At 37.9% G+C, this 14,983-nt stretch overlaps 1 protein-coding gene across 5 annotated transcripts in view; it reads left to right on the top strand.

The window, feature by feature from the left end:
• The window catches only part of HPS3 (HPS3 biogenesis of lysosomal organelles complex 2 subunit 1), a 49,254-nt gene that overhangs the window by 19,522 nt on the left and 14,749 nt on the right, over window positions 1-14,983 (top strand). For all 5 annotated transcript variants that reach the window (XR_005217872.1, XR_005217873.1, XR_005217876.1 and 2 more), the window contains exons 9-13: window positions 427-608; window positions 1,466-1,646; window positions 8,887-9,120; window positions 10,368-10,553; window positions 10,905-11,093. Coding sequence is in view for 1 of the 5 variants with exons in the window: in XM_037842945.1 (XP_037698873.1) it covers window positions 427-608; window positions 1,466-1,646; window positions 8,887-9,120; window positions 10,368-10,553; window positions 10,905-11,093 (972 nt within the window). In the remaining 4 variants the exon portion in view is untranslated. The remainder of the gene's footprint in view (window positions 1-426; window positions 609-1,465; window positions 1,647-8,886; window positions 9,121-10,367; window positions 10,554-10,904; window positions 11,094-14,983) is intronic.

Below are 14,983 nucleotides of genomic sequence, written 5' to 3'. Positions count from 1 at the left end.
GAAACTATAATAAGGGAGGGATACTCAGTTTGAATTTCAGAATCTCAACACTTTTTTAAAAGGTTAACTATTTCATATGTGTTCATTAGCAGTATCAAATTGTGATCAAGTTATTGCCAAGTTAACAGTAGTATTTGTAGTGCAGTATTATTTGTACCCTCTCTAGGAGAATTATTCAGACCTTCTCTAAGGACAAAGTAGTGTTTACAGTTCTCGATGTATCAAACTTGTTCATAGATTGTGAGGAAAAAACAGTTCAGCTAGGCGCCATCAGAATGATAAATAACAATTTAATATATAACTTATTACGATTTAATTTGTCCAAATACTAACTTTACTATCAAAATATGTAGATATTTTAAAGAGCTGGAAGACTTTTGGGAGTCTTTCTTTAGCAACATTAGCTGTTTGTCATCTTTGTTTCAGGTAGACTATAGTAATACGTACAAGACTGTGAAAACCCAGAGCTGCATCCACCTTCTCAGTGAGGCTCATCTTTTAGTGAGAGCTGCCCTAATGGATGCCCAAGAGCTGGAACCTGGAGAGAGAGCAGAACTTTTAGAAGCATTTAAAGAAAGCTGTGGACACCTTGGAGATTGTTACAGCAGGTTAGTGACGCCTCTTGGAACGCTGTTACAAAAGCCATCTTGAGCTTTGGGTATATTTATTAGCTTTTCCATATCTCAGTTACTTAATAAATGGGAGGATGTATGAGGGAAGGTGATTCATTTATTTATTTATTCCACAAGCATTATGGAGCACATATTGTGTGTCAAGGTACTGTGCTAGGCTTTGAGATGCAAAAATGGACTTGATTATTCCCTCCTTTCAGGGAGTCACAATTTATTAGATGAGCTATAAGTGTCAAGTGTTTTAGTTTTCCACCACTTAATTTCAGAATTTGAGGTATTGTTTCAGGACTTGAAGGACCCTCAACCATCGAACATCCCTGATCAGCCAGTTTATTACTATTTTTTTTTGCCTGTTAGCTTTAATGAGGGGTCCTGGTGAGCAGTTTGTAATTTTAATCTTAGTAGTCAGTGCTTTTATGATGCCAGAAAGAGACACTAGGATGAATAGTCATTTTGTTTTTGAGAATAGTGTTCAGGAAATTTTTTATATAAGATTGCTTCATAGACTTACTTGACTCATGTTAATGATTGTAAAGTAATAAAACAGATTTTTCCTACTGTCAACACCATTATTTTAGAGCCACATGGTAATAAATATTAAATTCACTTAACGCATTGCTTTTTATTTTTATTGAGAAGGCAACAAGAAGCTGCACTAATTAGAATGACTTTTAGAATAAACATTAGAGTTTGTTCCAACTAATAATGGCAGTATAATGGTAATTTTGAGATTTATGTCTTATAAAAAGTACAATCTGTTATATTTTCGAATGTGTTAGATTTCCAGGCTTAAAAATTGCAAATTTGACGTATTTGTATTTCCTTTTCTTTAGGCTTGACACCCAGTATTCCCACCTCGCTTTGCCGTACTATAAAATGTCTGGCTTGACCATGGCTGAAGTTTTGGCCCGAATGGATTGGGCAGTAGAGGATGGATCACAGAAATACGAGAAGGGATTACTCTTTTACATTAGTCATTCACTTTATGAAAACCTAGATGAAGAATTAAGTGAAGTGAATATAGTTTTTATTTAGTTATAGCTAACATTTTTAACTGTTCATTTTAGTAATTTATTTTATGTAATACCGATTAGAAGTCAAATTCCAAATATTTTTCTTCTTTGGTATTCTTTAAGGAAATAATTAATGTGCTCTTTTCTTCCTTAATGATCATAGAAATTAATGCTTGGAAAGGAACCTATAGATCATCTTCTCATACTTTCTCATTATATGGATGGGAAAGATTGACCTGCCCATGGTGATGGTAGCATATTTTTTATTTTTTTATTTTTTGTTAAGATTGTTCACATACCATAAAATTATCCAAAGACCCAAAGTGTATAATCAGTTGCCCATGGTACCATCATATAGCTGTGCATCCATCACCACAATTAATATTTTTTCAATTTTTAGAACATTTTCTTTACTGCAGAAAAGAAATAAAGACAAAAAAAGGGAAACTCCAATCCTCCCATACCCCTAACCACCCCCCCATTATTGACTCATAGTATTGTATAGTACATTTGTTACTGTTGATGAAAGAATGTTAAAATACTACTAACTGTAGTATATAGTTTGCAATAGGTATATATATTTTTTCCTGTATGTCCCTCTATTATTAACTTCTAGTTATCGTGTCATACACTTGTTCTAGTTCATGAAAGAAATTTCTAATATTTGTACAGTTAATCACGGACATTGTCCACCACAAGGTTCACTGCTTTATACATTCCCATCTTTTAACCTCCAGCTTTCCTTCTGGTAACATAGGAGACCCTAAGCTTCCCCTTTCCACCACCTTTACACACCATTCAGCACTGTTAGTTATTCTCACAACGTGCTACCATCACCTCTGTCCATTTCCAAACGTTTAAGTTCACCCTAGTTGAACATTCTGCTCATAATAAGCAACCACTCCCCATTCTTTAGCTTCAGTCTATATCCTGATAACTTATATTTCATATCTATGAGTTTATATATTATAATTAGTTCCTATAAGTGAGACCCTGCAATATTTGTCCTTATGTGTCTGTCTTATTTCACTCAATATAGTGCCCTCAAGGTTTCCTCATCAACCCATGTTTTTTAAGATGGTTTGTTCACACACCATACATTCTGTCCTAAGTAAACAATCGTTTATTCCCTGTATAGTCATGTATTTATGTATTCAACACCATCACCACTATCTATATAAGAACATCTCCATTTCTTCCACAAAGGAGAAAGAGTCAAAGAAGGTAGAGGGGCAAGAGAAAAAGAAAAAAGAAAGTGAGAAAAAAAACATGACAGCTAGAAAGCAACAAAGGGAAAGATAGCATTAAACTAAAGTAGAATAAAAAGTCAGACAACATCACCAATTCCAGGAGTCCCATACCCTTCCCCTATGTCCCCCCGCCCATATGCATTTAGCTTTGATATATTGCCTTTGTTTTATTAAAGGAAGCATAATACAATATTTCTGTTAATTATAGTCCAGTTTGCGTTGATTGTATTTTCCCCCCATCCCACCCTATTTTTAACTCCTTGCAATATTGACACTCATTTGTTCTAACTCATGTAAAAGCATATTTATACCTTTTATTACAATCGTTGAGCACCCGAGGTTTCACTGAGTTACACAGTCTCAGTCTTTATCTTTCGTCTTTCGTTCTGGTGTCCCACATGGTCCTAACCTTCCTCTTTCGACCATGCTCACAGTCATCTTTGTTCAGTGTACTTACATTGCTGTGCTACTATCTCCCAAAATTGTTTTCCAAACCTCTCCTGTCTTTTCCTTTCTGTCTGCAGTGCTTCCTTTAGTGTTTCCTGTAGAGCAGGTATCTTGTTCACAAACTCTGTCATTGTCTATGGGTCAGGGAATATTTTAAGCTCTCCCTCATATTTGAAGAATAGTTTTGCCCGATATAGGATTCTTGGTTGGTGGTTTTTCTCTTTAAGTATCTTAAATATATCACCCCACTTCCTTCTTGCTTCATGGTTTCTATCTGCACATAGTCTTATAAGCTTCCCTTCTATGTGATGGATTGCTTTTCTCTTGCTGCTTTAAGGATTCTCTCTTTATCTTTGATGTTTGATATTCTGATTATTAAGTGTCTTGGCGTAGGCCTATTCAGATCTGTTCTGTTTGGGGTATGCTGTGCCTCTTGGATCCATAATTTTATGTATTACATAAGAGATGGGAAATTTTCATTGATTATTTCATCTATTATTGCTTCTGCCCCTTTCCCTTCTCTTTTCCTTCTGGTACATCAATGACACGTACATTCCTGCATTTCATTTTGTCCTTAAGTGCCCGGAGACATTGCTCATATTTTTCCATTCTTTTCCTTATCTTTTCTTTTGTGTGCAGTCTTTCAGGTTTCTTGTTCTCCAGTTCCTGAGTGTTTTCTTCTGCCTCTTGAGATCTGCTGTTTATGTCTCCATTGTGTCTTTTTTTTTTTTTTTTAATTTTATTTTGAAATAAATTCAAACTTACAGGAACAGTTGCAAAAACAATACAAACCCCATACACAGAACTCCAGCATACCCCAACCCCCCTCCCCCAATACCCCGATCCTCCAACTTTAACATCCTGTCATACCACCATTTCTTTCTTTCCCTCCCTCCCTCACTCTCCCTCCCTGTCATCTATCATCTATTGCTCTGTCTTCTGAACCTATGAGAGCAAGCTGCACACATCCTTGAACAAACAGTATAATTCACATATACATTTCCCATGAACAAGAACATTCTTTTATGCAATCCCATTAAGCGCAGCTAAGAAGTTCAAGAAATTCAACATTGATACAAAGCTTACATTCTATATTTCCCTTTTTTTTTTTTTCCCCCAGATGTCCCATCTGTGTCCCTTTGAGCCTCCTCTCCTCCATCCTCAGATCCCATCCAGGATCATCCTTGGCATTTAATTGTCTATTTACAGTTGTTTTTTTTTTAATTGTGGAAACATATATACAGCCTAAATCTTCTCATTCCAACCCCTCCCTAGCATTCCAGCAGTGGGATTAATCACATTTAGAATGTTGCAATGTTATCACCTTCCCACCATCCATTACTAGAAATTTCCCTTCACCCCAAACAGAAACCCCACATGCATTTCTTAACTCCCCATTCCCCTTCCCCCACTTCTCATAACCCATACTCTACTTTTCATCTCTATGATCATATTCTCTGATACTTTCTTTTAACCTCTTAAATCTATAACAATCTTGTTTTTCTTTGATACCAACTTAACTTCAGTAGGACACGTAAACTATGTTCCTATGCTTCTCCATTCTCCCACTTTTATGTAGTTCTTGTCAAAAATTACATATTTTACATTGAGTCCAAACCACTGATTTATCATTACACTTTATGTATTTTAGATCCTGTAGGAAGTAAATAGTGGAGTTACAAATCAAAAATACAGTAGTATTGGTATTTATATTTACCATGTGATCTTAACTGGAAATCTTTATTTCTTCATGTGGTTTCAGTCAATTGTTTAGTGTCCCTTCCTTTCAGCCTACTCAATTCCCTTTAGCATTTCTTATAGGACTGATCTACTGGTGATGAAGTCCCTCAGCTTTTGATTATCTGGGAATGTTTTCATCTCCCCCTCATTTTTACCCTCCAGGTGTTTGTGAATTTTCTAAGTCTCTCATGGTTATTGACTTCTATTTGTATTCCATTGTGGTCAGAGAATGTGCTTTGAATAGATTCAATTTTTTAAAAAAAATTTATTGAGGCTTGTTTTGTGTCCCAGCATATGGTCTATTCTGGAGAAAGATCCATGATCACTGGAGAAGAATGTGTGTCCTGGTGATTTGGGATGCAATGTTCTATATATGTCTGTGAAATTTTTCTATCTCTCTCTCTCCTTTGTTACTCTGTTGGTAGGGCTCTCTTTAGTGTCTGAAGTAGGGCAGGTCTTTTATTAGCAAAATCTCTCAGCATTTGTTTGTCTGTGAAGAATTTAAGCTCTCCCTCAAATTTGAAGGAGAGTTTTGCTGGATAAAGTATTCGTGGTTGGAAATTTTTCTCTCTCAGAATTTTAAATATGTCATGCCACTGCCTTCTCGCCTCCATGGTGGCTGCTGAGTAGTCTCTACTTAGTCTTATGTTGTTTCCTTTGTATGTGGTGAATTGCTTTTCTCTTGCTGCTTTCAGAACTTGCTCCTTCTCTTCAGTATTTGACAGTCTGATCAGAATATGTCTTGGAGGGGGTTTATTTGGATTTATTCTATTTGGAGTTCACTGGGCATTTATGCTTTGTGTTATTTATATTGTGTAGAAGGTTTTGGAAGTTTTCCCCAACAATTTCTTTGAATACTCTTTCTAGACCTTTACTCTTCTCTTCCCCTTCTGGGACACCAATGAGTCTTATATTTGGACGATTTATTTTATCTATCATATCCCTGAGATCCATTTCGATTTTTTTTATTTTTTCACCATTCTTTCTTTTGTTCTTTCATTTTCTGTTCTGTGGTCCTTGAGGATGCTGATTCATTGTTCAGCTTCCTCTAATCTTATGAGTATCCAAAATCTTTTTAATTTGGCCAACAGTTTCTTTTATTTCTGTAAGATCATCTATTTTTTTATTTACTCTTGCAATTTCTTGTTTATTCTTTTCTGTGGTCTTCTTTATGTCCTTTATATCCTGTGCCATGCTCTCTTCTTCATGTCCTTTATATCCTGTGCCATGCTTTCATTGTTTGTCTTTAGTTCTTTGATTAATTGCACGAAGTACTGTGTCTCTTCTGATCTTTTTATTTGGGTGTTTGGGTTTGGGTTGTCCGTATCATCTGGTTTTATCATATGCTTTAAGATTTTCTGTTGTTTTTGGCCTCTTGGCATTTGCTTTACCTGATAGGGTTCTTTCAGTTTATAAAAAATATCAGTTTCTAATTTGTCAGATCTGTTGATGGTGTACACTTTCTCTGACTAACCAGCAGATGGTGTCCGTGAGTCACCTGTTCCCCTCAAGTCAGTTCTCCCCAACTTTGTCTTTGTGGTGTGTGGGGATCTGATTCCTGTGGGGTCCAGTTGGTGCACTAACTTTGGGTGTGTTGTTGGTGCTGTCTGCCCTGAATGTGGGGCATGTGTCTGGGTGGTTAGGGAGGCAGGGAAGCTTTAATAATCAAACCTCCCAGGTGTTCCCAGAGATTTAAGGCAACAGCCTTATTTCAGTCTTGCCACAGATTGTCTCTGCCGCTTACCCACAAGTCCTTGGTATTGGCGTAGGGTCCCTGGGATTTCCAAGTGGGTCCCCTGGTTCCCCTTCTCAGCCGTGCTCTTCCAGGACCTCTGCTGAGAGAAGGTTGTGCCACGTCACAAGTGTGTGTCGGCCCTCCGGGGAAGCCCTGGGCCGTCAGGCTGTGCAGGGGCATTCCCAGCTCATTTCAGAATGCAGACTCTCGGTTTCACCAAATGCACAGTCCCTGTGGATTTAGCAGATCTTGTCCGGCTGGTACATCGCTGAAACTGGTGTCCTGGGTCACTTTCCCATTTTTATCTAGTGTTTTTCACGGAGGTGTTTTTTGCCCTGTCTCACCTAGCCGCCATTTTAGGTTCTTCTCTCCATTGTGTCTTTAATCTCGTGTGTCATGCCTTTCATTTCCATAGATTCTGCCAGTTGTTTTTTCAAACTTTAGATTTCTACCTTACGTACACCCAGTGTTTTATTTATCCACTTCATCTCTTTTGCCATAGCTTCCCTAAACTTTTTGAATTGATTTAGTATTAGTTGTTTAAATTCCTGTATCTCAATTGAAGTGTAAATTTGTTCCTTCGGGCCGTAACTTCGTTTTTCTTAGTGTAGGTTGTAGCTTTCTGTTGTCTAGGCATCTGGCTTCCTTGGTTACCCCAATTAGGTTTTCCCAGACCAGAACAGGCTCAGGTCTTGGAAGGAGGGAATAGTATCCATTTTCTCTGAGGGAGATTGGTACACCTGTGAGGCCTCAGGTCACTTTTCTGCCCAGCAGGTGGCACCTGTCAGCCTGTAGCTCCAGACTGGTGTATGGAGGTGTGGCCCATGGTTGTTTTCCCGCAGGCTCTGGAGTCTGGTTCTGAATGGAAGGTGGGTGGTAGAGCTCAGCATCACCTTCTTTTGAATAGTCTCTCTGCCTGTGCTATCTCCACCCTTGTCTGGGTCAGAGCGCTGGGAACTGAAAATGGCTGAGGCTTTCTCCACTGAGCAAAAAAAGGGACAGAGAGCCCCATTCAGGGTCAGTCTGCAGCCACCCTCCTGCTCTCCAAGGTCAATCGTCACCAAAAGCCTCTGTCTGTTTTTTGGGGATTTGTGTCTTGTACTGAGCAGTCCATGTTTGTTAAATAAAACCCCAGTTAGAGCTCAGATGAGCTATATTCACTTGCTCAGAGAGTGCTGCTCTCTGGCTCCACGAGGCTTTGCAGTTTGGGCCGTGGGGGGACGGGGCTCCCTGCTTGGATCTGCAGTTTTTACTTACAGATTTTATGCTGTGATCTCGGGCATTCCTCCCAATTCAGGTTGGTGTATGATGAGTGGATAGTCACATTTGTACCCTTGCAGTTACTCCAGATTATTTACTAGTTGTTCCTGGTTGTTTATTAGTTGTTCCAGGGGGACAAAGTAGCTTCCACTCCTCTCTATGCTGCCATCTTCTTCCCTCATTCAGTAGCATGTCTTTTGAACCGAGACAGAGATGTTCTTACCTGGGGCCCTTCCCACACCTTAATTGTGCCATTCTCCAAGCTTTGAATGCAAAGGTTCACTTATGATACCCTGACACAGGGAAACCCTTAGGACTAGGGGATTATTTTTAGCCCCCCATGTATTTTTCCCCCATGTATTTTAAAAAGTAGTTGAATATAAATATTCCAAGTTGAAAATTGTGGTACCAAATGTTTTAAAGTTTTGAAAGAAATGAAAGTTTCTCATATAAATGATCTCACTAAGTATATTTGCCCTAAGCTATAATTTTAAATAATGGACTTTTAAGTGCAATTTAATCAAATATTTATTTTCTTCTGGACTGTTAAAACTAAAAATTAAAACTGGCCATAACTCAGTTTATGTTTTCACTGCTTTTTATTCATTATAACTCACCACAGAGATCATTTCAGGCCATCCCAGATCCCCCATCTAACACCATCAACACTGTCTTTTTTGTTCAAAACATAATACCATAACTTTATCTCAACTGGAATGTTTTTACTTTAGCTTTGTATCTTTGTTACTTGATTTTGTTGCTCTGTATTGGCTGGTTGACCTTTTATTTCTTGTTCATGTTCACCAAAGGAATTAGCAGCAAAAGTGGTCCAGATGTTTCATGTGGCTGACCCAAAGCAGCTGCCTCATATTCTGTGTAGTCCTTCTATGAAGAATACTAATCCTTTAACTGCCATGAGCTATCTAAGGAAGCTGGATAATTCTGGATTTTCATCTATTTTAATGACGTTGACCAAGGCAGCAGTGGCTCTGAAAATGGGAGATCTTGACATGCACAAAAATGAAATGAAAAGCCATTCAGAGGTATGGTGCCCGCCTTTGAGTAATAGCAGGTGGAAATAGGACCCAGTAGTCCTGAGGGGTCAGCTTTCTTTTTGCTGCTTTCTAGCTTAGTTTTCCTTAGTTTGTAAAAGAAAATAGACTTATTGTTAGAAGGGAAGTGACACAAAGTAGAGGAGCTTGGAACTTTAGATCTGGCAAGTGAAAAAGAAATAAGACTGATAAATGGCAGCAGTGGATATTGAAAGACCTTTTGACTTATACTGTCAGGTATGTTCAGAGCACTGAGCTTGGTGCTGGAGAATAAACAGGCTCTGCCCTGAGCCAGCATGTACTTTGCCATGAGGGATGTGGCACATGCACCAAAGGTAGAGCAGAGTGATATGTAAGTAGAGCAAGTGGGATGTTAACTATAAGCTATTGGAGCCCAGTAACTATAGAAATAACTTACTCAGGAAATCACAGATGACTTTATAGAAGATTGTGCATTTGAGTGGCACCTTTAAGGAAAAGTGGTTTTCCTTTGGAAAAGAGGCCATTTAGGGACATAAGCTAAAGATGTTAATCATTTAGGGGGAAGAAAATGAGATAACTCAAGTTGAGCACTTATTATTCTTCTAAGTCCCATGCATATGTTGTCTTACTTAATTTTCATAAAAATTCTACGAAGTAGGTGCTATTATTATTATACCTTTTATACAGATGAGGGAACTGAGACGCAGATAGGTTAAATAGCTTGTCTACCTAGCTGGTGAGTGGTAGAGCCAGGATTTGAACCAGTGCTCCTACACTGTTATTGTTGTTGCCTGATGGTAGTCAAATGCCCATAGTAATGCTTTGGTTTCTGAATCAAGAATAGCAGAAGTGCTTTATCCCTGTATGAATGCCAGGTTTTATGATGAAGAGGAGAGCAAGTCAACATTTGGACATCCTCTGCTTTGAAGAGTGGAATTCTAGAAAAATGAATTTTCTTTCCATAATTTTGAAAAACTTGTTATATTATTTTAAAATTAAGGAGACCTGGGTGTAAATCTTTCTACAAAATTAGGACATCTTGATGCTTAAATTTTTAATATTAATAACTTCTATGATACTGTCCAAGAATGGTATCCTTAGGATGAGAACTAGCCTTTGTAGTTAAAGAAAAAATTGAGATTAAAGTAAATTATTAACAGCTATGATAACTCTTGAGTGCATTAACCTGTATTTACAAGAAGGACACCCTGAATGCAATGTACCTTCTATTCCTAAATTTCTTTTTTTACCTGAAGATGAAGTTGGTATGTGGCTTCATTCTGGAACCTCGGCTGTTGATTCAGCAGAGGAAGGGACTGGTTGTTCCAACTGAGCTTGCAATTCACTTGAAAGAGACCCAGCCTGGATTGCTTGTGGCTTCAGTTCTGGGCTTACAGAAGAACAACAAAATTGGAATTGAAGAAGCAGATTCCTTCTTTAAGGTTTGTCACATTGAAAAAAATACAGTTTTTCTAGATGGACTGATAAAATCAGGGGGAGCAGAATACAACAAGGGAGTTTTTCTTTTGTTTATTTATTGATCAAAACAGCAGACTTACACATGATTTATAAAGTAAAAGTACAAATTAAAAGAATATATCTAGGGAAATTCTATTCCACTCATGGAATCTGTCTTTTGTTAAAATGTCTAAATTTGCCTTTGTCGTAGTACTAATGCTTATGGTAAATTATTAAATACATAGACCACATGATTTTGTAATATCCAGACCAGCTATAACTTGATGAATGCTATATTTATCTGTGATATGGAGGCTTTTTTCACTGTTTTCAAGGATCTTTGTGGTAAGGATGAAGATACGATTCCTCAGCTCTTGGTAGACTTTTGGGAAGCTCAGCTTGTAGCATGTCTCCCAGATGTAGTACTTCAGGAACTTTTTTTCAAGCTCACATCACAGTACATCTGGAGATTGTCTAGGAGACAGCCCCCTGACACCACACCACTACGAACCTCAGAGGATCTGGTAAGAGAATGGAATAATACATTAAATTCAACTAGTACTTTACACATTGCAATAATGTACTTTCTTATTTTTAATGGTTTAGAAGTAAACCTAGTTTATATTACCAAATATCTTATTTAAGCAGGAGTTAAAAATGCACTTAAAGCTTGTCTGTGACTGAAGTTGCACCCATTTTAAATAATTTCATATTCTGAAGAATGCCCCTATAGCTCCAGTGTTGCTTACTTGCAGTAGTATCTCAGTAGCCAAGTAGCCAAAGCATGTGGGAAAGGGCTTTCCCTAAAACATCACCACGTCTGCACATCCTCAGTGGAGTGCATAAAGTAAAATATGAAGAAAGGTGACGTCCACAGACTTCCCTGACAGGAGAGGAACTGCAGGAGGGAGACTTCCTTCCTGGGCTGCCATTTCCTGTGGGCTGCACATAGAAGAGCTGCTCTGTAGCCCTCAGGGCAGGCATAGCAACTCCTTTTGTACCCTTCTCTCCTCCTCCTCCTCTCCTAGCTCCTTTGCCCCTCGTGGATGCCATGCCTAATCTGAGTTAACTGGAAAGGTCACCAACTTCTTTTTTTTTTTTTTTTTTTTTTTTTTTTTTTTTTTTTTTTTTTAGCAGGTCTACCGAAGATGGTATTTATTGCCTCACCTCTAAACCTGGAAAACCTGTGACTTTTTTCAGCCCCTACAATTAGAGAAACTGAGATTTGAATAGCAGCCAGTAAATTTTCCTGCATTATTGATTTTCTCTAAGTGTGTGGCACATTGTATTTTCTAGAATCGAGCGGAGATACTTGTTTTCAAAGCAGAGACTCAATCAATGTTTCCTCTACATCACTCGAAGGGCAGCAGTGAATTTATACTGCACGGGAACAACAGCCAGTTGTAGCTTTTTATGCTCAACTTCCTGACTCTACCTGGAAAAATTCCAAAAGAAATTTCCTTCCACCTCCAAGTCACCTCTTTTCTTTTTTTTTTTTTTTTTTTTTTTTTTTTTTTTTTTTTAAATGCAATTTTATTATTTTATATAATCACATAACATACATTCAAAGTGTACAATCAGTTGTTCACGGTATCGTCATATAGTTGTACTTTCATCACCACAATCAAAACTTGAACATTTTCATTACCCCAAAAACTAAAATAAAAAAAAGTTAAAAAAGAACATCCAAAACATCCCATTCCCTCCTCCCCACATTGTTTACTTTTTTTATTTTTTATTTTTTATTTTTTTATTGTGATTGTTTGCATACCATACAATTATCCAAAGATCCAAAGTGTACAATCACTTGTCCATGGTACCATCATACAGTTGTGCATGCATCACTACAATTTTTTAATTCAATTTTTAGAACATTTTCATTGCTCCAGAAAAGAAATAGAGACAAAAGAAGGATATGCAAATCTTCCCATACCCCCAACCACCCCCCTCCATTATTGATTCATAGTTTGGTATAGTACATTTGTTACTGTTGATGAAAGAACGTTAAAATGGTACTAACTGTAGTATATAGTTTGCAACACATGTATTTTTTCCTATATGCCCCTCTATTATTTTTTTTTTTTTTTTTTAATCATCATTTTATTGAGATATATTCACATACCACGCATTCATACAAAACAAATTGTACTTTCGATTGTTTACAGTACCATTACATAGTTGTACATTCATCACCTAAATCAATCCCTGATACCTTCATTAGCACACACACAAAAATAACAAGAATAATAATTAGAGTGAAAAAGAGCAATTGAAGTAAAAAGAACACTAGGTACCTTTGTCTGTTTCTTTGCTTCCCCTACTTTTCTACACATCGATCCATAAACTAGACAAAGTGGAGTTTGGTCCTTATGGCATTCCCAATCCCACTGTCACCCCTCATAAGCTACATTTTTATACAACTGTCTTCGAGATTCATGGGTTCTGGGTTGTAGTTTAATAGTTTCAGGTATCCACCACCAGCTACCCCAATTCTTTAGAACCTAAAAAAGGTTGTCTAAAGTGTGCGTAAGAGTGCCCACCAGAGTGATCTCTCGGCTCGTTTTGGAATCTCTCTGCCACTGAAGCTTATTTCATTTCCTTTCACATCCCCCTTTTGGTCAAGAAGATGTTCTCCATCCCACGATGCCGGGTCTACATTCCTCCCCGGGAGTCATATTCCACGTTGCCAGGGAGATTCACTTCCCTGGGTGTCTGATCCCACGTAGGGGGGAGGGCAGTGATTTCACCTTTCAAGTTGGCTTAGCCAGAGAGAGAGGGCCACATCTGAGCAACAAAGAGGCATTCAGGAGGAGACTCTTAGGCACAAATACAGGGAGGCCTAGCCTCTCCTTTGCAGCAACCGTCTTCCCAAGGGTGAAACTTATGGTAGAGGGCTCAACCCATCAAACCACCAGTCCCCTATGTCTGTGGTCATGTTAGCAACCATGGAGGTGGGATAGGCGAATACCCCTGCATTCTCCACAGGCTCCTCAAGGGGGCACTACATCGTTTTTTTTTTTTTTTTTTTTTTTTTCCTTGTTTGTATTTTTTATTTTTTTTTTTTTTTTAACTTTCCCTTCTTTTTTCAAATCAACTGTATGAAAAAAAAAGTTAAAAAGAAAACAAACATACAATAAAAGAACATTTCAAAGAGACCATAGCAAGGGAGTAAGAAAAAGACAACTAACCTAAGATAACTGCTTAACTTCCAACATGTTCCTACTTTACCCCAAGAAAGTTACATACTATAGCAACATTTCAGTGAACTTGTTCCTACTACATCCATCAGAAATTAACAGACCATAGTCATTTCTGGGCATCCCCAGAACGTTAAATAGCTTATCTGTTCTTCTTGGATTATTGTTCCCCCTTCCTTAATTGCTCTCTACTGCTAGATCCCCTACATTCTACATTATAAACCATTTGTTTTACATTTTTGAAAGTTCACATTAGTGGTAGCATATAATATTTCTCTTTTTGTGCCTGGCTTATTTCGCTCAGCATTATGTCTTCAAGGTTCATCCATGTTGTCATATGTTTCACCAGATCGTTCCTTCTTACTGCCGCGTAGTATTCCATCGTGTGTATATACCACATTTTATTTATCCACTCATCTGTTGATGGACATTTGGGTTGTTTCCATCTCTTGGCAATTGTGAATAATGCTGCTATGAACATTGGCGTGCAGATATCTGTTCGTGTCCCTGCTTTCCGATCTTCCGGGTATATCCCGAGAAGTGCAATCGCTGGATCGAATGGTAGCTCTATCTCTAGTTTTCTAAGGAACTGCCAGACTGACTTCCAGAGTGGCTGAACCATTATACAGTCCCACCAACAGTGAATAAGAGTCCCAATTTCTCCACATCCCCTCCAGCATTTGTAGTTTCCTGTTTGTTTAATGGCAGCCATTCTAACCGGTGTTAGATGGTATCTCATTGTGGTCTTAATTTGCATCTCTCTAATAGCTAGTGAAGCTGAACATTTTTTCATGTGTTTCTTGGCCATTTGTATTTCCTCTTCAGAGAACTGTCTTTTCATATCTTTTGCCCATTTTATAATTGGGCTGTCTGTACTATTGTCATTGAGTTGTAGGATTTCTTTGTATATGCAAGATATCAGTCTTTTGTCAGATACATGGTTTCCAAAAATTTTTTCCCATTGAGTTGGCTGCCTCTTTACCTTTTTGAGAAATTCCTTTGAGGTGCAGAAACTTCTAAGCTTGAGGAGTTCCCATTTATCTATTTTCTCTTTTGTTGCTTGTGCTTTGGGTGTAAAGTCTAGGAAGTGGCCTCCTAATACAAGGTCTTGAAGATGTTTTCCTACATTATCTTCTAGGAGTTTAATGGTACTTTCTTTTATATTGAGATCTTTGGTCCATTTTGAGTTAATTTTTGTGTAGGGGGTGAGGTAGGGG

The sequence above is a fragment of the Choloepus didactylus genome, chromosome 1 (genome assembly GCF_015220235.1).
Source record: "Choloepus didactylus isolate mChoDid1 chromosome 1, mChoDid1.pri, whole genome shotgun sequence".
NCBI lineage: Eukaryota > Metazoa > Chordata > Mammalia > Pilosa > Megalonychidae > Choloepus > Choloepus didactylus.
The sequence above is the reverse complement of the archived record's forward strand: the minus strand, read 5'-3'. Positions and strand labels throughout refer to the sequence as shown.